The following is a 25,802-nucleotide window of genomic DNA, read 5'->3' as shown; positions in this document are numbered from 1 at the left end:
GGCTACAGGCAGCCTCTCTAAACCCACAGAACCTCGTCTCCACAATTAATCCTGATTGCAAGTTCTCAGAATCGTACCCCCTCATTTAGCTGCCAGCTCCCTTGCACTTAGAGCTTCCAGAAAGAAATCACAATAACTCAGACCTTGTTTTGGGGGCTGTTTGTTTTGAGGGCTTTTTCCTTCATTGGAGGTGGAGGGATGCTTCCCATCACTAGCAAACATTTCTCAGGTCTCCCTAGAGGATCAGGGCAGCCCGTTTTATGTTGCTGTTTGGTTTTTAATAAGAGGGTGAGAAGAGGAAGGAGGATGGGGACACATAGGAAAGTTTCCAAATGGGAGGCTGCAGCTGCCTCCCTATATCTGGGCTGTGTGACCCAAGAGAATTTCAGCTGGTGCTAAATTGGACCTGCCTATAGAGAGTGGTCATCTCAGGATAACTTTCTACATGTTCTCACCATGCTCAAAATGCTCCTTCACATGCAAGATGGAAAGGAAACATTGCTCCTTTTTCCCAGCTGGAGAACCCCTGACCTTTTAGGAACATGAGGGCATGTTTGAGCTCCTTGGAAAAAAGGCACAAGGCACGAGCTCAGTGGGAGAGTCTGTGTGTCCACCCAGAGACCTCTTGAGATTTTCTGCCATTTGTGTGACAATGGATGTGGCCTGATTCAGCCCAGCAGTGCTGCCTCTGGAAGAGTCTTCAGCCAGGGCTTAAAGACATTTTGATGCACTTTTTTTTTTTCCAGATGATCTCTGTGCTGCCCACATTTGAATCTGGGATATTTTAATGGGACCTTAAACTCAAGCAACTAAGCTCATAATATAAAAAGTAAAATGTTTTCTGCTCATAAAAGTAAATATGTTTATTAGAAAAGATTTGGACAAAGAAATATATTAATAATGAGATAATAAAGAAATAAATATAGGGAATATACCTAACATTCCTCCCATTAATATATTTACAATGTTTTAGGACTTTTAACTTTTTATTCCTATATATAGATTTGTTTGCATACAAAGAGGGGAGAGGAGAGAGTGAGAAAGAGAGAGAGGTTCTTAAATACAGTTTTAAAAGATTTTATGTATTTACTTATTTTAGAGAGAGAGAGAGAGAGTATGCAAGTGGGGTGAGGGGCAGGGGAAGGGGGAGAGAAAGAATCTCAAGCAGACTCCCCTCTGAGCACGGAGCCTGACACGGGGCTCAATCTCATGGCCCTGAGATCACGACCTGAGCCAAAATCAGATGCTTAACCAATTGAGCTACCCAGGTGCCCCTAAATACATTTTTAAGAACAAAAGTAGTTATGGCTTATAGGCTTTTTTATTCAATAGATAATGTATTGTTATGGACTGAATTGTACACCCCTCCAAAAAAAATTCTTATTTTGAAGTCCTAACCCCCACCCCCCGGGCAATGTGACTGCATTTGGCATAAGACCTTTAAAAAGGTAACTAAGGGATCCCTGGGTGGCGCAGCAGTTTGGCGCCTGCCTTTGGCCCAGAGCGCGATCCTGGAGACCCGGGATTGAGTCCCACGTCGGGCTCCCGGTGCATGGAGCCTGCTTCTCCCTCTGCCTATGTCTCTGCCTCTCTCTCTCTCTCTCTCTCTCTCTCTCTCTCTCTCTATCATAGATAAATAAAAATTAAAAAAATAAAAGGTAACTAAGGTTAAACGATGTCATAAAGAGTGAGGCTCTAATCCAGTAGGGCTGGTGTTATTTTAAGAAAAGGGAGAGGCCCATGGGATGTAGCACAGAGGTCTTGTGAAGACACAGCAAGAAGGTGGCCATTGGCAAGCCAAGGAGCAACCAAACCTGCAGGCACCTTGGTCTTGGACTTCTGGCCTCTAGAACTGTGAGAAAGTCATTTTTGTGATTTAAGTCACGCAGTCTGTGGTATACTGTCGTGGCAGCCCGAACAAACTACTAGAGGCATCTGTTCACTGTTTTAAGGGCTGGATCGTATTCTGTTCTATGGCTATGTAACCTCTTATTTAAACAATCATGAATATTTACATTGTGCCTGAAGGCTTTTATTATAAGCAAGGTCGCAAGAAACATCCGTGTACGTATACATATATCAAATCATTTTACAGGGTAAAATATGAGAAGTGGAGTTGCAGGGTCAAAAGATGTGTTCTTGTGAAATTGTACCACACGTGGCCAGACTGGATTCCCAAAAGGCAACGCCAACCGGCATCTCCGTTTGCAGGGTTTAAGTACTAGCGCCCCTACCTCCTAGTCAACCAGACACTTCGAGTCTCTAACCTGCTCTGCATCTGTCGGCAAAAGCAATCATTTAATTTCATAACAAAAGAAGTTGAGTATCTGGATATCTGCTTACTGAAATTTTCATTTCTACCTTGTAAGTGATTTCTCTTTGTAAATGATTTTCACTTTTTTCCAATGTTCTGTGTCTCGATATTTATCAAGAGAGGATCCTTTCTCTGGTATATGCTACGGTATCTCTTCCCATTTGCCGTTTTTCCTTTCATTTTGTTTTGCTCAGTGGTTTGCTTGCTTATCAGTAGAAAGAATTCGTAAATCGTTGTGTCCTGGGATCTACTAAGCTGTACTGGCACAGTTTCTGGCTTGGATATCATGCCCACATGTTTTTCTTCTTCTTCTCAAAAAATTCACCTAAATTTCTTCTCAGTAAATATCAAGGGGAATGGAGGGGTTAAGGATGTTTGCTACACCATTATTTGGAATTAAAAAACAACAACAGTATTTATACTTTTTGATGTAGCACGTCCAGTTAGCCATGCCAAAGTGCGTAGGATTTGTTTGGTGCTAGAGTCACCCATTCCTCTGGGCCAGTGGATCCCCACATGGGGTCACTGGGAACGTGTGGGACATGCAGTCTCTGGGGTCCCTCTCTACACCTGCAGGATCAGACACTCAGCGAGGCCAGGTCATCTGTGCTTCTACACACCTGCCATTGACTGAGAAGCAGGTTCCAGCCTGAACACCGCTGCTCTAGCTGCTGCAGACAGAGCCGCCCTGGGACTTCATGTGCATTCCCGGGCAGCACCCAGTGGTTTAAAACCTTCCAGTTCTATCCCTGACATTAGGGACACATCCACTTGAATGAGGGCTTTTCCTTGTGGCTCATTTGCTATTGACATATGCACATACAAACACACACATGTTTGAAAGCGCTCGTTACCTACGTGCACTGACATTACTTACTCTGAGCGGATTTCAGAAAGACACAAGGTTGAATGTTGAGCCAAAACCCACAATCCCTCCTCCTGGGGCATCCAGGGCTCTCTGGATGGAGAAGGAAGCAGGTGCCTCTGCCAACACCAAGAAGCGTCTGCAGACATCATGCTCCCGTGTTAAATATAAGAAGTCAAATGAGGTAACCCTCTGCACCTGTCGCGGGAATGCTCTCCCCGCGGGATGGGATGCAGAGAATGCCGCTACACTCTTCCTTCATGGGGAGCTATCAAATGCTCTTGAACATGCCTGGGTATCTTGTGACGGGCTGAAATGTTTCCTGTACCTGTTTTCTACATGAATTGGGGGAAATGCACGTATAAATATCCTTCTGTAAGGACAGCACATTGGGGAAACCCTAAAGGAGAGGTTTGTTAGCACCTTGGTGACCTTGAGGCCTTGGAGCCCAGGGTGGGGGCTGCTAGAGACCGGTCTGCGGGCCGCAGCGCACACTTGCTTGCATGAACGAGCAGTGAGTGAAAACCGCTCACGTCCTGGCCTGCACCGCTGGCAGCACTCATTTCGCTGGAGCTGAGCCTTCCTAGCGGGTTTCTGCTTCATTTAGAGCCGTCAATACCTCAATTAGAGCCTGCTCGCCGGCCCTGGGAGGGACGGTTACACATTTCACTTCACAGGCCTCTGAAATCTAAAAACCCCCTGAGAGCTGCTCGGTCATAAAATATCTCCTGATTAACAGTGCTGTTTGCCAAGCATCCCTTGCTCCTTTCCGTTTCTTCCTTTGTAAGATTTATCAACTGCCATAAACAGAAGACACCAAGAGGTGCCGCCTGCCAGCAGTGACACTGAAAATATCCCCCCCGCGAGCCGCGAGCCAGGTGAGGGCTGGCTGATTTTGTGCCTGGATCGGACTCCCAAGTCCACAGCAAGAGAACAAGGAAAAGCACTGATGTGAGCTGTGTATGTGCGTGTGTGTGCGTGTGCACTCGCGTATCCTGGAATTGGCTCGTGAGCTAGGACGTGACCTCCACCCTTCAGCATCATCGACCCTATAGTTCAGTACGTGGAGAGAATTTTCCTTGCCTTGAGCGAAGGAAAGAAAGAAAGGCGGCGGGTGCAGGTCCCCGCAAGGCCGTGTTTAGCGCTGCTGCTGGTTCCTTCAGAAAAGGTGTTTTTTTCTGTCTGCAAAGTCATTGGTGCTATTCTGCTTTTTTCCAAGCAGACATTGCTTTAGCAAACCTATAGAAAGAGGGCAAGAGACCATCTGAGCCCTTTATTTTTTTTTCTTTTTGAAAGAGACATCTCTTAAGAGAGGACTATATAATGGCATATTTATTTTCTAATCAACATTATGAAAAATGCTTGTGAGTTTGGCTCTCATAGAAAATTTGGGAGAGGGATCCCTGGGTGGCACAGCGGTTTGGCGCCTGCCTTTGGCCCAGGGCGCGATCCTGGAGACCCGGGATCGAATCCCACGTCGGGCTCCCGGTGCATGGAGCCTGCTTCTCCCTCTGCCTGTATCTCTCTCTCTCTCTCTCTCTCTCTCTCTCTCTTTGTGTGACTATCATAAATAAATAAAAAGTTTTAAAAAATTAGAAAATTTGGGAGAAAGAATGTTAAGGTAATTCAAATTCTATGCTGGCTGAGGAATTGCCCTGCGTGCCTCCAACACACACATGTACAGGTGTGCATATACACATGCGTGTGCGTACACATGTATGCACACTGTGCACCTGTAGAAGAATGCACACACATGCACATAATCACACAGGCACACTCAAGTACACGTGAATGCACACATATACCCAAATATAGACCCTTCTAGCCACCTATGGCAGTAATCCCTTTGAGAATAACACTCAAAACCTTCTTCTTGGAAAGTAAGCAAGCCATCAATCCCATTCTCTTCCTATCAAGGGATCAGAATTTAGCACTTAGAAAACATTTTCTTTTTCCTTTTTTTTTTAACCTACACTGTCAAATTTCTAGATAATGCGATGGACACAGCCATGATATTATTTACCAAATCCATTAATATTTCATTTAGAACCTATACAAGTGAAATTTATTTTTAAACATGTTTCATTTATTGCTCAGACATTACGAAAACCACGTTGATATGGCTGGCTCTTTAAAATCTCTATAATCCCAGCACCCTAATGGTGATTTGTTTTGCTTTGCTTTTCCTTCTTGTCCTTGCCTATATACGTATATATGAACTGCTCTTCAGCCTTGGTGGAATGTAAATCTAGGCAGGAAAATGAGTCACGGATGCAAATATTAGCTAGAGAAAAAATAACTAACATTATAAGCCCTTACAATCTACAAAGGACTTCCCGTGTGTTTGATCTCTGCAGCTCCTCTGTACGGAGGAGGCATCACCATGGTACCCACTGAGGAATCAGGCTCAGAGTATAAACATGCACGGAAGTTTATAGTTCACAAATTGGAGGAGCCAGAACTCAGTCAGCTCTTCTGATTCCAAATCCTGTGCTATTTCTGCACGACACTCTCACAAGACCTTACAGTAAGGCTCTGGGTGATGGAGGTTCAGGGGCCATGCCAAGGACAGCTCTAAAGTCATGGTTCTCACACTCTGGCATGCAGCCAGATCTCATGGACAGTTGTTCAGGCTGCCAGCCCTAGGGTTGCATTTCTAGAAAGTTCCCAGGTGCTGTTCTTGCAGCCGGTTCAGGAGTCACTCTTGAAGAACCACCGTTGTCGACAAATTAATCACAAAGATTGATAGTGAGACTGCAAATTTGTATAGCTATTTTTGTATTGTCTCATAAACCTAGAGAAATACGCATACCTTAGCTTTCTGTATACATTCCCTAAAGAAATTCAGGCATAGGTTTCCAGGGTTCATATACAGAAATGTTCATAGTCATGTAGAATCTGAAATTTCTGAAATAAATAAACCATAGAATATTCATACAAAGAAATATTATACAGTAATGAAAACACCTGCAGGCTCTCTCTATATGTTGTAGATACCAGATAAACTAACACAGAATAAAAGAAGGGAGACACAAAACAGTACAGATGGTGTGATCCTATTGTATAGACAATTCAAGAACAAGCAAGATTAATTCAGTTGTTCCTGGATACATAACCAGGTGGGAATAGTCTAAGCTGCCTGTGTTGTAATTCTAGTTCCACTGCTTACTACCTGTGTGGCCTTGAATGAGTCATTCAGCCTGTCTTTGCCTCAGTTTCTGCGCATGTAAAAATCAGGGTAAAAATAGCACCTACCTCCTAGGGTTGCAGTAAAAGTGAAAAACAGATAAAATTCTCAACATAGGGCTTAATATATGTTAGCTATAATTATCATCATCTTTATTACACCAGATGTTTTTCAAAGGGCATTTTATGTCCTTGATACTAGCACGACAAGTGAAAAAGACACACAGGGGAAAAAAAGTATAACCAAAGGAAAAAAAAATGTTATAACCAAATCCAGATAACCAAGTTAACAAAAACACATATCTATTTGTGCAAGCAAATGAAAACATACATTAGGAGCCAATTAAGAGGGCTCTGTGGGAATGGATATTGACACAGGATGAAGAGCAAGTGGTCAAAATGGCTTCAAGGGGGTCACTTGGATGGTTCAGTGGTTGAGCATCTGCCTTGGGCTCAGGTCATGATCCCCAGGTCCTGGGATCAAGCCCTACATCGGGCTCCTCACAGAGCCTGCTTCTCCCTCTGCCTGTGTCTCTGCCTCTCTCTCTCTCTCTCTCTCTCTGTCTCTCATGAATAAATAAATAAAATCTTTAAAAAGAAAAACAAAAGAAAATGGCTTCATGGAAAAGGCAAAACATCACAAATTGAAAACAGGGTGGGGATTGCAGGGTCAACGGCAAGACTGAGGTCCTGGGCATTGGCCTGTCTCAGACAAGAATCTTTAGGTGAAAGAAGCCCCTGGGGTGCCCTCGAGAGGGAGGAGGTGTGATCTCCACTGCCAGGAGACACTGGCCAGCACTCCAGGGAGCTACAAGGCAATATGCTGTTGCAGCTGATAGCGGCAGAATGTGGCTGAGGCCACCACCAAGAGTGTTGGTGGGAATAATGGCTTATCTTCTCTCTCTGTGCCTCTCCGTCTCCATGAAAAACAGCTGAACATAAAACATTTGTTCAAAAGTTAGAACATGGCTTTGGACCCAACTATTCTGTGTATCCATCTCCAAGCCACCGGAAGCAGCTGGTTCTGTTTCCATGGAGACATCTTGCCTTCCAAGAACTGTGTCCAAATATGTAAGAAGAGGAAAGGCTTGAGTGGTGGAGAATCTGTTTGCCAGCTCCCACCCAGGTTGCTGACCGGCCTAGGATCTCTGCAGGCTGTTGGCCAGAAACTTCCATTCCTCATGGTCCTCTGCAGCCACCTGTGTGTCCTGGTGATGTGACGGCAAGCTTCCCTGGAGCAAGTGATCACACACACACACACACACACACACACACACACAGGTGCTCCAGTGCCCAAGATGGAAGCTTCCATCTATAATCTAATCTGAGTTATTTACCAGTCCTACTGCCAGATACCACTGCTCACATGGACCAAGGACCCTGGTAAAATATGGGAAGGACTATTCAAGAATGTGGGGATCCCTGGGAATCACCTTGGCGGATGCCCAACACCACTGATTTTTTTTTCTCATGAATATTCTAGACCTCATCCCATTTTGCATGGCAACACAACCTATTTTCTTACGTTTTTAGATTTACTTTATACCGTCACTGTCAGCAGGAAATCAAAGTCGATTTACTATTGTCCTTCTTCCTACCTAATTACTAGGAAGTTTTGTTAGGTAGAATGTAACATCTGTGTACATGGCCAGACAGGGAGGGAAAAAAGGGGAAGAAATGTCCTGCCTATCTCTCTGTGAATTGGTGTGTGTGGGGGGAGGAATACTGTTTTTAATATCTTTTGGTTAATATTCACACTTGTCATGCAAAGTAAATCAACTTTCTTCTAATAATGTCACTTGAAACAAGTTCAGAGTGACTATAATATGAATCCTAAATGTTTTCTATCTTTGCCCTGACACATTTAATCATGTCATGAGGCCCTGGCCAAGCTGCCAGGAAGTAGAGCTGTTGCCACTCTTGTTAAAGTTTAACATCAAATACAGCCCACTGTAGCTTGGAAACACGGATTTGATTAATGGTTATAATCAAAGTAACTTCATTATGTAAGCGTAATAACCCAGCCAAGAAGATATTTTAGTATGTGCTAAGAACTTATTAATTCCTGGCTGGAGAAATCATTTTCTTTATGGGGATTAGAGCTGCCCAGTAGGTAGCCTTACTTGCTAAAACTTTTATGAACAATAAGTATTTGGACAGGAGGAATTTTTGATTCTGCAGCAGTGATAATAGCACTTTGTGTTTCTGCGGGGCCTTTCTTCTGACACACTCAGTGGGTTCCACTAACATAATCTCATTAATCCTGATCACAGCCTCAGGAGGCTGGAGGTCTCATTGTTCTTACAGATGAAGAAATGGAGATGAAGCTGAGAGGCAGGGACCCCAGACAGAGAAAAAGCCACTCAGCCTTTGAAAGCCTTGAGAAGAAGCGGGCACAGAATTGGAAACCATTTTCTCTTGCAAAGTGCTGTAGGTGTTTTCAAGAATAATGACCATAGAAGCATTATTCGCAATGGCCAAAAGGTGAAAGCTGTGCAAGGGTCCATGGATGGATGAACGGATAAACAAAATGTGGCATAAACACACAATAGGATGTTACTCAGACTATAAAAGGAAGGACATTCTGACACACGCTATGACATGGATGAACCATGATCACATTATGCTAAATGAAATAAGTCAGTCACAGAAGGACAAATACTGCAGGATTCCACTTCTGTGAGGTCCCTTCAGGAGTCAGATCCATGGATATGGAAAGGAGAATGGTGGGTGCCAGGGACTGTAAAGGAGGGAATAGGAGTTAGTTTTTAAAGGGGACCCACTTTTAGTTCGGGAAGATGGAAGAGTTCTGGAGACAGGCGTTGGTGATGGTTGCACAACACTGTGAGTGTACTTAACCTCACTGACCTGTACACTTAGAAGTGGTTAAGATGGTAACTTTAGGGGACCTGGGTGGCCCAGTGGTTGAACGTCTGCCTTTGACTCAGGTCGTGACCCTGGAGTTCTGGGATCAAGTCCCACATTGGGCTCCCCACAGGGAGCCTGCTTCTCCCTCTGCCTGTGTCTCTGCCTTTCTTTCTGTATCTTTCATGAATAAATAATAAAATCTTTAAAAAAAAAAAAAAGAGAGAGAGAGAGAGAGAGATGGTAACTTTGATGTTAGGTGTGCTGGGAGGACATGTGCTTGCTGTGGCTGGAAAGTGTGACTGTGGGCTCCTTGTTGGCTCCAGGTGATGCCAGGACAGGAACCATAATTACACAAATTACAGTGAAAGATAATGTTGTCAGGTTGTATTGTATCAGAAGGGATTAACCACTTTTCTCATTAGGCTTTGCCCTGCGTGCATGCCCTTCATCATAGCAATAGAGAAAAAAGAAGGCCGCTGGCTGCACATCTTCCAAACTGTGGCTGGTTATGCCCAAATCTTGCCCAAGAGACTGCCTCCTTTCAGCTTCTTTTCTCCCATCAGGTGACTAGAGAACAGCAGCGGCTGCCTAAAAGGCTGAGTACACATCAGCTTGCAGGGTCAGTATCTTGGGTACGTGATAAGTTCAGTGGCATGAGCCCCTGAGCTCTCAAGGGCCCTATACTTGGGGTTTAATGTTCTTCAGCTGCCCTCTTGAGATTCTTAATACTTTGTCTTTACATTTGTGTTTGTATGTGAAGTCTGATGGAACACTGGAGCTTGAACTGGGGACTTAGAACCTCAGCTCCAGGATCATCCACCTCCCACTGCCACCTATCTCCTGGTTCTCCCATTCTCTGAGCCTCAGGCTATCCCTTCCTACAATCACCCATCAACAATCCCCAATGTCCTCCTCACCCGAGACCTTAGGGTGTGTTGGAAGATCAAGGTCAGGCTCCTTAGAGCATCTCCATTCCCTCCCTGCCTGGAGGTGGCAACACCAGGAGCTTTCAGAAGGTGACTCAGAATACCGTCAGGATCACGCTTCCAAGATCCAAGTATGATGGTCATTCTGGTGGAAGGTGGACCTGGCAGCTGGTCTGGTGCACACATATGTATGCCAAGTCCCAGGCTTTATCCAGATGCCTGGGAAGGCCGGGACTCGGCCAGCCCCAAGCCCAAGGGAACACAACATTAAATAGAAAATGTAAACCATTATGACATGTGGGGAGAGAGAGACCACACAAGAATGAAAAAAAGCTTTATATTTTAGAACTTGAATGCCACCTTTTTCCTGCTTTTTGAACAAAGGGCCCCACATTTTCATTTTGCTCTGAGTCCAGAAATCATGTGGCCAGTCCTGCCAAGCAGTCTCAAAAATACAGTAGGCTTACCGGAGGGATGTTATTTTGCAGCTGAGGAACTGGAACCATCAAAGATATCATGGAGAGTCTCCCCCAAATGAATCTCCCCCAATCTGGATCTCCCAGATCCAGGGGCTTCCAAGGATGCTCTGGCTGCCTCATACCTTGTGTTCTGAAGAGGGCCAGCCTCTGGTTCTCCACTATGGCTGGACAAAGAGACCTTGCACTTGGATTCAGGAGATCTAGGGTCCCCTTTTGGATTTCCCATTTACTTCCTAGTTGCATGGCTCTAGGCTTATTACGTCCCTTGCCCAATCCTCTTTTAGTATGGGTAAATGGAATTAAGAATTCCAGGGAGGGCAGGGTGGGGAAAACTGTTTATGCTAGATATTAAAGAAGATAACTTTGCTGCATTACTTTCATGGTGAAACTGATGTTTTAAAAATCTTACAAGATGTGGACATTGCTGCTATAAACATCGGGGTGCATGTATGTTAACTAAATTGAGTTTAAATAAAAAAATTTAAAGATGCTTTCTAAGAAAAAAAAATCCTACAAGATGAAATAGATCATTGGATTATGGGTAGGAAAGGAGTGCAAAGGGCATGTGTTCCAATGTAATCAGCCTTAAACCCTCTGGTTCTCTGTGTCCTTGCTTATAAATATAAAGGGAAGAAGATGCTAGATATTAAATGAATCTTAGCATTTGCTTCCACTTTATTTTCTCCCACTTCAAGATAGGTATTTGTGTATGGTTCTCTTGGATCATCTGCATGGGCATCTGTTAATATAAATCTAAATCCAATGAACCTGCTAAAAATATTATTTCTACATCTCTCACACATATTTATAGCAAAATTTAGAATCTACTTAAAAAGAAACTTACAAATAGATCTTGGGTCATTTCTATGGCCAGAATGTCTATCCCATCAGGTTGTTACATGGGTTAAATACACGTGGTGCTTATGAGAAAGTTTCCGGCACAAGGTCAGCACTCACACAAGTTAGCTGTTGTTGTTGTTGTTGTTGTTGTTGTTGTTGTTGTTAGAGAAAGAGAGAGAGAAAAGAAGGTGAGAAAATTAAGGAAGGAAGGTGGGAAGGGGAATAATGGGGCAGAATGGGAAGGAAAGAGACAGGAAATGCAGAGGAGCATGAGAGCTCTCAAAGGCTCGAGAGCTGACCCCACAGAATTGTTGCAGCCCAGGCTGTATATTAGGATCACTTGGACAGCTTCAAATAAACCAATTCCTGAACCCCAGCCCCCAGAGACTCTGACTCAGTTGGTCTGGGGTAGGACCTGGGCACTAGTCTATTTTTAAAACTACTCAAGTGATTCCTACTCCTGAGATACAGCCCAGGTTGAGAGTGTCTGGTCCCATTCAGCCCCCTCTAGGGAGTCAGGAAAGACAACAGAGGCCCAGGGCCGTCAGCGGTTCTTCCCACTCATAGCATGTCCTGGATGGTGTGAGGTTGGGGTCCAGGCTCCTTGCTCTGAGTCCCCCTCACATGTCGCCCTCTGATATGATATGTGTGAGAGTGGCACCAGACCCCAAGTTGTATCCGCAGAGTCCAGAGGAAAGCACGTGCAGTGGGTCTCCACCCCAAGCAGTGGAATTCAGGAAGAGGGCTGCCATCTTAGTGCCTTAGTGTCTTAGAGATCTTTGGGATGCTCACTGATTCATGTTTTCAGCCAGTCTATTTTAAGATAAAATAATGAAAATTCTGCATTCAGTACATTTTGATTGGCTGATGAGAAACACTGAAATAATTTTAGACTCAAATCTGTGCATGAAATATTCATTGTGGAATCCAGGCAGTGGGTATATGGCTGTTCAATTTTCCATATGCTTGAATTTTTTTCCAGTCAAATGTAGGGGGCGAGTTGTAGGAAAAAGTACTTGAAAATAGTACCTGGGTGGCTCAGTCGGTTGAGCATCCAACTCTTGATTTAGGCTCAGGTTATGATCTCAGGGTTTGGGGATTGAGCCCCACAATAGGCAGTTCCACCTCTAGCACTGAATCAGCTTAAGATTCTCTCTCCCTCTGCCCTTTCCCCATCTCTCTCTCAAAAAAAAAAAAAGAAAAGAAAAAAGAAATATTTGAAAAAGTGGGTTTGAAACATGTGTTCATGTCTGAGAACATCTACCTCCCTGGCCCTCCTAACCATAAGCCCTTCGCCCCTGCCTCTGTTTTCCAGCTTGGGCCTTGGGGCAACCTTGTTGCTTTATCCTCGGACCACACCCTCTTCTGCTGCCTCTGTTTGGACAGAGTGAAAGACTGAGGGACTCCCCCTTCCCCAGGAGGCAGGGCTTGCCTGCTCAAACATGGGAAGTCCTAGGTCATCGGGAAGGTTAGCCATTCTCTATTGGGATCAATATTGATGATGGTAATGGTGGTTTTAGGATAGGATTCAAATCTAAGTCAGATCCTGGTTGACTCCTTTCCAGGGCTTTGACACCCACTTCTCTATTTGGGTTTTCTCTTCTTAAAATGAAGGAATTGAACCAGGTGATCATGATGGGCAGGTTGTCTAGTTAGAGATTATCCAGGCCGCTTGGTATTTTGTTTTGCTTCTTTTTCTATGCTAGTTCAGCACAGCTGGGGAGGGAAAAAAGAAATAAAAAAAATAAGGGCCCCTAGGTGGCTCGGTGGTTGAGCTCCTGCCTTTGGCTCAAGTAGTGATCCCAGAGTCCCGGGATTGAGTCCCAGGATCAAGTCCCGCAATGGGCTCCCCACAGAGAGCTTGCTTCTCCCTCTGCTTCTGTCTCTGCCTCTCTCTGTGTCTCTCATGAATAATTTTTTTAAAAAAAGAAAAAAATGTATTAGAATTGGTTTTGTGCCATTAAAAGACAAGAGTAATATTTGGAACTAATCTTGAATATCAGTGGTTAATATAAATGTCCAACCTCCAATATCCCTGAGTTGAGAAAGCAACATATGCATCCCCTCTTCACCATATCACCTACCGAAACACACAGTGATGTGCTGTTCACACTCATAGAGTTTACTGTTATGCATAGGTTATGGCTCTCAGGTGAACTCACCACCTCCTCAGTGTCCCTGTATTATGAGAACACCCCTTAAAAGCATCAATATGGTGACACACTCCCCTATGCTGTCTTCTGATCAGTGTTAAACAGCAAAACCTGTTGGGGGTGGAGAAAGGGAAGAGAGCCCTGACTTGCAGTGTTTGCCAATGTCTATGGTGTAAATCCTTCCACAGTTGCCAATTTCACGCTAAATAGGTCACATCTCATGAGTGTGTGTTGAGCTGCAGTGTTCATAGCTTTCCCTGGCCTGTGGCAGTGGCTGCACTACACCCCTGCATCTTTCTACTTTGCAGAAAGTAGGTCAGGTGATGTTCCCTTGAGCCATAAGAACGCAGATTTCCTGAATATTGAGATACTGTTAAATGATAATCATGGTTTATGAAGGAAATTTACAAACCAATGTTATCGTGATATAAAATGGCAACTTCCTTAGCGGGTAATTTTGCAGGGGGAGCACACAGCACACAGTCTCTGAACAAAGCTCTCTTGGTCTAGATTTCCTTTGCCCCCACCAGCAGGGTTTGCCCACAGCCTCTGCATGGTACCAATCCCTGTTAAATTACCCCATCCATTTGTTATACTTCCAAAATCCTTGCAAAAAGCCCTGCTCGCTGACATGTCATCTCTCAGCACCCATGACCATGACAAGTGGAAAGGTCATACCGTCAAACATTAACATTGCAAGGAGCCATGATAATGATCCATTTTTAAAAAGCCTTTTCGACCATTTCCTTACAGGGCTGAAAAGATTTGGGTGGGATAGGAGAACAAGGGCTGGTCAGCACATTTCTGACCAAATGCTGAATTTTTTCACCAGACCTATTTTGGTGGGACACTCTTCCAAAGGAGAAATGTGAGTAGGAAGAGAAGCATCTTTTGCAGTGTAAGATGGGCAAACCTCGGACAAGCCAGAGGCTATTTCATCAAGGCATGGTTCCCATATGGAATGCAGTTAAGCTTTTCCTTATGAGGAAAAGGAAAGAACAGAAAAAAAGTCCTCAGAGTAACACTGCATTTTTCTTAGGGAGCAATAACATGTTCTTCCAGTGGATTGTTTTCAAAGCAGTAGGAAGTTACCTCTGGGCCAACAGCAGCCTTCATAGTACATAGTGATTTGCTCCCTCACGTAGTATAAGGTAGGGAAAAACCCATTATTTCAGAACGGGTTCACTCTCAGAAGAAGAAATGATAAAATACCATGGACTTGCCAAGTCCTCATAGGAAATTTCTCTGTTTTATTTTTTTTATTTAAGTTCAATTAGCCAATATATAGTACACCATTAGTTTCAGATGTAGTTTTCAATAATTCGTCACTGTGTATAACACCCAGTGCCCATCTCATCACGTGCCCTCCTTCACGCCTGTCACCCAGTTACCCCCCCCACCTACCTCCTCTCCAGTGACCCTCAGTTTGTTTCCAAGAGTTAAAAGTCTCTCATGGTTTGTCCCCTTCTCTGATTTTTTCGCATTTAGTTTTCCCATCCTTTCCTTATGGTCCCTTTCACTATTCTTTATATTTCATATATGAGTGAAACCATATGATTATTGTCTTTCTCTGATTGACTTATTTCACTCAGCATAATACCCTCCAATTCCATCCACATCAGTGCAAATGGTGAGTATTCATCCTTTCTGATGACTGAGTAATGTTCCATTGTATATATAGACCACATCTTCTTTATCCATTCATCTGTCAAAGGACATCTCAGCTCCTTCCACAGTTTGGCTATTATGGACATTGCTGGTACAAACATTCGGGTGCAGGTGCTCGTTCGTTTCACTACATCTGTATCTTTGGTGTAAAGACCCAGTAGTGCAATTACAGGGTTGTAGGGCAGGTCTATTTTTAACTTCTTGAGGAACCTCCACTGTTTTCCACAGTGGCTGCACCAGTTTGCATTCCCACCCACAGTGCAAGAGGGTTCCTCTTTCTCTGCATCCTCACCAACATCTGTTGTTTCCTGACTCATTAATTTTAACCATTCTCACTAGTGTAAATTGGTATCTCATTGTGGTTTTGATTTGATTTTCCCTGGAGACAAGTGATATAGAGCACTTTTCCATGTATCTATTGGCCATTTATAGGTCTTCTTTGGAGAAATGTCTCTTCTTGTCTTCTGCCCATTTCTTGACTAGATTATTTGTTTTTTGGGTGTTGAGTTTGATAAGTTCTTTATAGATCTTGAATACTAGCCCTTTATCTGACATGTCATTTGCGAATTTCTTCTCCCATTTTGTAGGTTGCCTTTTAGATTTGTCGACTGTTTCCTTCTCTGTTTTCATTCTCTGCCAATTTACCAACTTCTTTTTCCTGCCTGGGTGCAAACCCTCCCCATTGTTGCCCTTATACCCCCAAGACACTATGATTTGCTAGCATGAACTGGTTTCTAGAACCCATCTCTGCCACAGAGTTCCTCCATTCTGTGTTCTTCTCAGGAGGCAGCAGGAATCAGGCTCCTAACTGATGGGAACAGGGGGGTCATGTTTCAAAGCTCAATTATATGTGAGTTTCACAGTTTCTAACTCATGTTCCCAAGCTCTGAGGACAAATGAGAAGTAAGTATATTTTTCTTCTTGGACCCACAACAGATTTATTCTGTTTTGCAAGGTCACGTTTGGTGGCTGTGGGATCTTTAATTATCATGATTTAGTACTTGGCTCTTGTGAGAAAAAAAAAAAAAACTTGGTTAATGGATTTGAGCCCAAACTGAAAAAGTTTTTAGTAAAGAAGCTTTATGAAGGAGATGTGCCCCAAATCCTGAGCAGACCACAGACCCCAAACTAAAGTCCACATTTGTTCCTCATCTGAAGATGCCACCTACCTTCAGGGCATGAAGAGATAAGTCCCTGCCATCAGAGATATGGAGACGCCATCAGTATATGCTTAACGGCACTGACTCTGTGCTGTCGGCTGGCTTCGTTAATCTCTCAACAATCATTATCTCCCTGTGACAAAGAACAAAATGGAGGCACAGAGTGGTTAAGTGACTAGGGTCACATAGTGAGCAAGCAGCATGTCTAAGATTCACACTCAGGCAACTAGCATGTTATATAGGCTGATGATAACCCAACCTACAACAACAATTTTGCAACTGGGGATCACTCTGGAAACTATATGTGCTGTACATTATATCTTTTTCTGCAAAGCCATCCAGTAGAAATCTTTTTTTTTTTTTCCAATATAGACCATCTGCCATATTCTCCCAAAGAGCCAAGACCTATGATTTAGGTCAGCTCAAAACAATTCTTACTCTCCTAGTATAGAAAAGGCAAAGATAATAATAAAGAAACATAATAGTTTACTTCCTTCTCACATAAATGTTTTCTGGAGTGAGGCAGGCCAGCTTGTACATGATAGCTTTGTGGTGTCATCAAGGACTCAGACTCCCATCTCCAGAGTCATCTCATATTCGGAGATGACAGCTAGCACTCAGGTATTAGATCCTGATGTCAGGCTGGCACAGGAGGAATTTAGAGAAAGCCCAAAGGGATTCCAACCAGCAGAGCTTGCCTCCCAGGAGACCTAGATGCATTATTGCCTTGCTGTCAATAGTCAACTATAAGAAAAACTAGGAAAACACATTCCTTTATTCAGGTATATTTTTAATAATTTCTCTTCTTAAAAACTGGGGAAAAATGGAAAATGGGCTTCCAGAGGCAACTGGAAATTTCTGCTCAGACAACAATCCATACCTACTGTCTGCATTTCAGAGAGTCCAATAAATAATAACCATGAATTCAGAATCAAGCAAGAGATAGACATAGGAGAAGGATGGTTTGATCTTAGCTTTCTGGAGACTGTGTGTTTGCAGATGCTATACTCTATATTCAAGGAGGCTTAGCCACCCAGTCTCTGCCAGAGTTGGAGACACACACATCTCTTGCTTGGGGGTATCCTCTTCCACTACAGGAAGTTTATAGATCAGAATATGTGCCCTTGGCCAACAGATAACTGGGAGGGACTTGTCACACTTATCAGCATCTCCCTAACTCCCAAATAAGACTAGCCACTGCCCCTCCATTCAAGAGAGGGGTCAGGAATGTTGCTTTAATAGAAGATTCCCCCACATGGAAGCATAAGAAGCAGAGGGCATTTCCTACCAAAATCACCTGCCCATTTTGACTGCTAGGACCTCACTTTTTTTTTAAATGATGTTCCTGGTTTTTTTTGTTTTTGTTTTGTTTTGTTTTGTTTTAATTTCTGGTCTGCAGGTTTTTCTGGATACATCCTACCATATGCTAGGAAATGTTTAACCACCAGATCTCCAAAAAAATGTACAAATAATAATAAAATATACTCAGCATCGTCAATTCCATAGAGCCAATTCCTTCTCATAAAAGACTTTAATTGCCTTTCGATGAACTTCATGCACTGAGCATACCTGAATACATTCTAAGTAGCCAGTACCCCACCACTGAGGACATCATGCCAAGAGTCCATGTACTGCTAGCCCTGCCAGGATTCAACAGGTGCCCCTGATTCTTTCTCCAAATCTCTTGGGGGAAAGCGGCGCTACCACCTTCCTTACTTGGATATTTTTTAAGAGAAGACAACGGAGAGATGTGAGTTCATCACACACCTTCACATGAATAAAATGTCCACACAACCAACTTCTCTTACCCTCTTGGACACATAAAATGTTTTTTTTTTTTCTGTTAGCCATTTTGGAAAGAGATCTTCTCAAGTACTTGAAATAGTTCTATCTCTTATTAAACAAACCACACCAGGACAGTTTAATATTTTCTCAGTGGTTGAGGATCATCATTTGAAAACTCATGATGATGGTCTTCTGGGTGTGGAGAATGATGAGTGCAGGGTGAGGGGAAGAGGGACTCTGTGTTTGCCAGCCCCAAGCGGTCCTGGCCACTATGATCTTGAGATGTGTTTTGTTCCCTCATCTTCTCCCACGTTGGGCTCTCTGGCATTTCTGCTTTTCTTGGTGGCTCCACTGTGGCAGCCTGCTGCTCTCTCCAGGGTAGGTTTTAATCTGCTATAGGCGGGAAAGCAATTTAACCATATTCATCTGTCCTGCATATAAACAGGAAGCGACTTTGAGAGAGCATCTAAAGCTTTCTCCTACTGCTAAAATGTTTGCATTTAGTAGATATTTTAGGGCTCTTTTGGATTTCTTAGACATAGTTTATGATTGCTTCATCTTTCCCAGAGAGAAATTCCCATAATTATATTTCCTGCAGTTGAGGTTACTCAGGAAAGAAATGCCACTCTAAAGAAAACTTTCACTTTATGTTTAAAGGGAAAGTGATAAGGAGATGTATCAGAAGAGCCTCACAGGCTGGTCTGGCCTCTCCCCATAACTGTGTTCAGGGATGTGGTTCCCAGGGCCATAATGAGTGTGCATCACAGTGAAATGGACAGGGTGGGATGACACACAAGGCTCCATGCAAGAAAGCAAATGTTCCACCGCTGCCCCAGGGCACAAGTATTCAGTGCTCCTGTCCACTTCCCCTTTGGTCAAGGTGTGAGCTTTCTCTTTCAGCTGTCCCTTCCACACATGGGATGTTCACACCCCACACCTCCTGTTCAAAGGTTTTCAGCAGCATTTAGAACCCTTTGATGGTGGATGGTGCAAAGTTGCAGGTGAGGGTATCAGATGAGGGGGAGTGGTCTACTCTGCTCCCTGCTCCCTCGGAGACTCCCCAGCCTCCTCTCCTACAAAGGGTGCCCTTGGAGAGGGACACCATGTCTCCCTTTGGCCCCTCCCAATGGAGTGCCTGTTCAGCCTTCTCTCTGGGTGACTATCAGGAGCAGCTAATGGGGCTCTTGAACTCCTTGGGCTTTAGTCCCTTCCCCCGGTGGGGTGGGGGATTAGAATACATTGCAAAAGTCCCCATCTGACATCCCAGGCTCACAGCTCAATGGACCCTTCTTGTGCTGCTCCTCAGTTGCCACAAGAAGCCTTCTGTTCAATCTCAGAGAAGGAAGGGCATCAGCCCCTGTGTTTGCTTAATCCTCTAAGATGACACGTGTCAACCTCTCCTGGAACCTTCCTCACCACCACTCTGCTCCTCTGCAGGGGCAGCACTGTGGTGGCCATGGGGTTTCTACTTCATGGGGTATCAAGCTGGTGCCCACCTCACAGCTTTACCCTACATGTGGTTGAAGGGGAACTTTCCTCTCCCGCACCATAAACTCTGAATCCTAACCACTCCTCCCCCTTCCTCTTCTGTGCTCAGTCTTCTGACACAGAGATCGTAAAAATGGTGAAGCCACTCGGGAAGACCGTGTGGTAGTTTCTCAAAATGTGAAACATAAAATCTCCATGTGACACAGCAGTTCCTCCCCTAGGGATCTACCTGGAGAAAGTGAAACCATAGGTCCTCGCAAGAACCTGCACCCAGATATTGCTAGCAGTATTATCCATAATATCCCCAAAACAGAAACAATAGCAGTGTGCACCAACTGATGGATGAGTAAGCAAAACGTGGAAATCCCATGACTCAGCAACAAAACAATGAGCTGATACACACTGCAGTATGGATGAACCTGGAAAATACACTCAGTGAGAAAAAGCCAGACAGTTAGACACAAAAGAATACCTACTGCAGGATCCCATTTATAGAAAATGTCTAGAAAATGCCAATCAAAAAGGAGAGAATGTCCATCAGTGGTTGCCTGGGACAGGAGTGGGAAAGGACTATGAAGGGGCAGGGGAATCCTTTTGGGGTAATGTAAATGCTCTAAAACCTGATGTGGTGGTAATCATACAACTCTATACACTTGGGCTGGGTTGTAATAGTGTGTGTATGCATGCGTGTGTGTTGGATAATGTAAATATGCTTGTGTTGCCCCCCCAATTCATGCCCACCTGAACCTCAGAACATGACTTCATGCAGAAATAAGTTATTTGCAGATATAATTAGTTAACATGAAGTCATAATGCATGAGGGTAGGTTCTAAGTCCAATGACTAGTATCCTTATAAGAAATCCATATGAAGACAGTAAAACCCTCATGGAAGAACATGATATGAAGTAGGGGCAGGGATGGGATTGATGCAGCCACAAGCCAAGGAGCAGCAGCAGAGCCACCAAAAGCCAGAGGAGGCAAGGAAAGATTCTTCCCTAGAACTTCAGAGGGAGCACAGCCCTGCCATCATCTTGATTTTGGACTGGCCTCCAGGAGTGTGAGAGAACAGATTTCTGTTGTTGAAAGCCACCCAGCTTACCCTGGTCTGTTATGACCGCCCTAGGAAACTAACACAATATTAAAATCCATTCAGCTCTATGTACTTAAAACAGGTGAATTTTATGGTATGTAAACGAGACCTCAATAAAGCTGTTGATCAAAATTAAACTTTTTTCTCGAAGCAGCTAGAGGAAGTGAGTCATCAGGACCAAAGGCTGGGGCTCACTGGTCTCACTGGTGCCAGCCTGGCTGCCTCTCAGTTGTTCTGGAAGAGGAATCATACCACAGCTGTAGATCAAACACGGGACTCACAGTTCTGCTTTCCCCCAGTTTGTTCTCTCTGTGCCTCCTCCTCTCTGCCACAGACCTGCTGACAGTGTGGGTTCTCCTGTGGGCGTCCAGGCTACAGAGCTAGGAGATGTTTTTACTCATTATGGCATGTTTCAAACCATTCCACTCCTCTGTAGGGGAAGACAGGATCCAGTGCATGCCAGTCTTAAAAGATTTCATGGTGTTTCTCTGATCACCTGCCCAAGGAGCAGTGGAGAGCACACAAGTGTGAGCTCGATTTAGAAATCAGGCAGGGCCTTTCTTCCCATGATGGTGGACATGAGGCATAAAACAGGTAAACCATACAGATTGATTCCGGTTATTTTTCAAATCCCCTCGGTCCTTTTTGAGAGCATCTTATTCTCTTCTCGTGTTTTTTGAAACTCTTTAAACATTTTGCCCATAATTATTTTATGGTCTCTGTCTGATGATTCTAGCATTTGAAGTGCTTGGGCTGATTCCCAGTCACAGCGGGTTGTCTTCTCATGTGTTTTACACTTTTGGTTTGTTAGCTCATGTTCAGCAGACGTTTATCTTGGAGAATTCCAATGGGCCTGGATGGAGTTTGCCTCTCTCCGGAGCGTGTTTGTGTTTGTTTTGCTAGGATCTTCGGGCCTGTGGCCAAAGTAGGATCACCAGCATCTTGACCCTTTAGCAGGACACCAAGTCCAAATCTATGTAGAGTCAGCCCAGCTATGGATTCTCGGGGAGACCTTTTCTTCTTCACTCATAACACAAGTCAAGGCAGTTTGCTTCTCCCTTTGCCAGTGTGGATTTTGTTGTAATTGTTGCAAGTACTTGCTCTGGAGATGGAGCTTTTTGAGGAGCCTGGTTTGAAGGACCCACTTTTAACTCCCTGCCTCTCAGGTAGTCAGGGCACCAACATCCTAATACCTCTGGTCTTTGAACATCCACTTCTGTTTCTGGCTCCTGGGATTTCCCTCACTTTCTTGTAAGCTCAGTATGCATTTAAAAAGATGCTCATTTTGTGTGCCCTGCATTTCTAGGTGGTGTGTGGAATGGAGCAGGGCCTTATGTCATCCAGCATAGTTTCAAGAATGGAAGTCTTTGAATTAATTTTGAAGTGGAAGAGCAGGAACTTGAGAAGTTCACAAATAAAGCTTTCTGTTTTCTTGGTAAATTGGGGTTGAGGTTCCTTGCCATACGTTATGGGAGAAGGGTGGGTCTGAGGCCTTCATTTGACTGTGATAGTTTGTAACAACTGTGGAAGATGGGCATATCTCGAAGTCACCTCAAAGAGTCATCAGCAGAGATCAGAGCCCCAACCTAAGTTGATTAGTAAGGTTTCAGAGCCCCACAATTGAAAATGATAGTTAGAAACTGTCATTTAATGGGAGCTCCCTCTCCGGTCTATCCAGAAGAAAAATCATTTTCCTGTGTGTCCTGGGGGACATGGGCTATGCTCCATGACCCACGTGTGCCTGCAGTGGGCTGGGAACACATAAACACTCACACTCACACACACACACACACACACACCCCAGATATGAAATCCTGCAGCAACTTCTGAGTGAGTGAGATGAGGGCTCATTGCATCAGGTTTCACTTTTCTGCCACCTTCCCTCTACTCTGTTCATGATTCCCACTCAGCGGTCCCTTGAAAACATTTTATTTCAGAGAAACACCTCTTTAAGCATTATGGCGGGGAAGTCAAGAATGCTGCTTTGCCAAATAAGTCGTGTCCCTCTTGGGTTTTCAGTTCCTGCGATGATCACGTCCTATCCAAACACAACCCTGGCCACTCAGGGTCAGAAGAAAGAAATGAGCTGTGCAGCCCATGGCGAGAAGCCCATCATAGTCCGCTGGGAGAAGGAGGACCGGATCATTAACCCCGAGATGGCCCGTTACCTCGTGTCCACCAAGGAGGTGGGAGAGGAGGTGATCTCTACTCTGCAGGTAAAACGCGGTGAACACAGCAGATCAGAATCTAACTTCATTGGCAGCATAACCCTATCCTTTCACCTAAGTGGGTGCATGTGGGTGATAAACAGCAAATAATGTTTCAGAACTTATTTATGAACAACCATTTCTCTCTGGCTCTTTACAACAATATTATTGAGTAGCCTGCAAAAATAGTGCTTGATCTTAAGTGTTATTAACGATGATGAACATGCTAGGGAACACAACTCTAATAGAAAAAAAAATGGGAGGAATCGAATGTCTTAATGACAGTTAATCCTGGAGGAATGACATCCTATGCCATGCACCTGTTTTAACATCCTGCAGAAAGAAAAATTAGATGGGCTTTAGAAGGAAAAATGTCTGGCTTTTTTTTTTTTTTTGAAAAATCCAACCAACATAAAAGCTTTTGTCCTTCATATAGGATCACAAAAGCTAGAAAAAAAATTATTTTAGCCCCATATTTTTTTAGTACTATTGGTAGTTAACTGAGCGGTGTTTTTAGTGGGGAGAAATGATGCTGCAGCACACATGGAAAAACAGTCCCTGTGTTTGAAACACCGATATTGATTCACATGCAGGTCCAATCCTGGGGTCCTTCTAGAGAGAGCTCTAATGAGGGTCCTGCAGGACCAAGCGTTTACAGCAGGATTTATAGATCTTCTTTGGGCAGGGTTGCTTTGGATGCTCTAAGGGCACACCATGAGAAAAAAAAAATGTGTATGCGGAATATACATCAACCTGACCATGGCATCCTACATAAATTACACATCCAACTTAATGACCTGGCAGCTGACAGTGATAACGTACATCGAACCTGTCCATCCACACCCTTACAATCGCACTGAAATAATTTGCTCTCAGGGGTGTGTGTGTGCACACGCGCTGGGGGTGTAGGAACGGTGGGAGTGGAGAGATGTGTTTACAGACAAAAGCCCTTTTAGTTATTCTTGCTCCATGCTACTGGATAAGATGGATTTCTTTCTGCTTTGCACATAGATTTTGCCAACTGTTAGAGAAGATTCTGGCTTCTTCTCCTGTCATGCTATCAATTCTTATGGGGAGGACCGTGGAATAATTCAGCTCACAGTGCAAGGTAGGAAGGAGACCAAACTGGGGGAAAACACGGCTTTTAGGACAGTAAGTGTATGCCCAGGCTCGGACCTCTGTGTGCGCTCAGCTTGCTATGTAACACCTCCCGATGCCCAGAAAACTTTGAATATGTTCAAAGTTGGTGTTAAAACTGTATTTTACGAAAAAAAAAACTGCATTTTGCAGTGTGCACGATTGTGTCACTGGGCAGCCCCACCACACAGGCAACAGAGTCCTGAAGGGAACAGGGTCAGAAGACCCTACAGGCCCAGAGAATGTACCACATGGAGGAGTGCACCTGCTTATTTAGCTGAATGGTAGGAATCCTTATGCCGGTCCATCCCAATGAGAAGAGAAATTTAACCTCTGAAGCCAAAATAGTTTTGGAGTTATGGATTCCAAACCAGAAGAGTGACATTTAATCCATATCCCTCTTTGGCCCAGCCCCACAACAAAATCCTGTCATATGCCCCTGCTGTAAACACCTGCAGTTTGGGAAAGTGCAATTTCTACTCCCCGAAATGCCATTAGGAAAAAAAATGAAAAAAAAGAATAATAAATTTTTTTAAAAAAATGCTTCCCGGCAAACGCGTCCGCCACCATTGAAGGCTGACAAAGCTCTTCTGAGCCATACTCAGCATTTCCACCCGCGTTTTCTGTTTGAGCCGTGTTTGAACTAAGCCCGGGTTTTCCTGTCGATTGTGCAGAGCCCCCAGACCCTCCCGAAATTGAGATCAAAGACGTGAAAGCACGCACAATCACCCTCAGGTGGACCATGGGGTTTGACGGCAACAGCCCCATCACGGGCTACGATATTGAATGCAAAAATAAATCAGGTAAGTCTTTTATTTCCCCCAGCTTTATTCTCACTTCAAAACGCCCTTTCATTGTTTTCCTCTGTTATTCATGACTACCTGTAAGAGTAAACCTGGGCTCCCCGAGACTCAGAGGGGGCTCTTTCTACCAGCTTCTCCTTTCTTGCTCAGAGCACGGGTCCTTTGTGGGGTGGGGTCTGTCTCTGCCTCAGCCCTCCTTCCTTTTCCTCCAGCCCCCAGGCTTGCTGTCCACCCGCCACCCTGGTCTTCTTGCCACCAAGCAGCAGGTGGGCAGCTCCTGGCAGCACCTGGCCAGCGGTGTTATGCTTTCTGCCCCCCACCCTGTCCTTCGTGTCCCATTTCCCCAGCCAGGTGGCTGCTCTAGACAGGGACTTCCATCTAAAGCCTGGACTTCAGCTGTGTTCAGAGTCTGTAGGGCGAGTTTGTGCAGAGACGGGAGAGCTGCTCCTTGTGGAAACGGGCACTGACCCTTTAGCGAAGTCCTGGAAGTGCCACAGGGCCGAGCCAGAGGCAATTGCTCCTGCTCAGAGCATCACCTGTTTCCCCGGGGCCCACAGGTGGCCAGGTCAGCAGAGGCACCATAAATAGACCCAGGAGTCAGGATCACGGCAGGTGTGTCTGTTTGTCCCCTTAAGGTGGCAACGCCAGCATTGCTTGGAACTTTAGGATCCGTCGGGCAGAGGGTAGAAAGCCACCCCTGTGGCCTCTGGTCGGGACTCAGACTGTGTCTCATAAAAGAGATGAGGAATCAGAGCAGCACCAGAATGTGTAGGGACCATGAGTGTAGCCTTATTTTTCACCTCCTGGGCACCATACTTTTTTTACTCAGGTT

General features: G+C 44.5%; 1 protein-coding gene across 1 annotated transcript in view; it reads left to right on the top strand.

The window, feature by feature from the left end:
* The window catches only part of DSCAM (DS cell adhesion molecule), a 621,576-nt gene that overhangs the window by 463,863 nt on the left and 131,911 nt on the right, over positions 1 to 25,802 (top strand). The window contains exons 11-13 of the mRNA XM_055313369.1: positions 22,843 to 23,039; positions 24,042 to 24,138; positions 24,842 to 24,970. Coding sequence (XP_055169344.1) covers positions 22,843 to 23,039; positions 24,042 to 24,138; positions 24,842 to 24,970 — 423 coding nt within the window. The remainder of the gene's footprint in view (positions 1 to 22,842; positions 23,040 to 24,041; positions 24,139 to 24,841; positions 24,971 to 25,802) is intronic.

This window comes from Nyctereutes procyonoides, unplaced genomic scaffold (genome assembly GCF_905146905.1).
Source record: "Nyctereutes procyonoides isolate TBG_1078 unplaced genomic scaffold, NYPRO_anot_genome, whole genome shotgun sequence".
NCBI lineage: Eukaryota > Metazoa > Chordata > Mammalia > Carnivora > Canidae > Nyctereutes > Nyctereutes procyonoides.
This window is presented reverse-complemented; position numbering and strand designations above follow the sequence as displayed.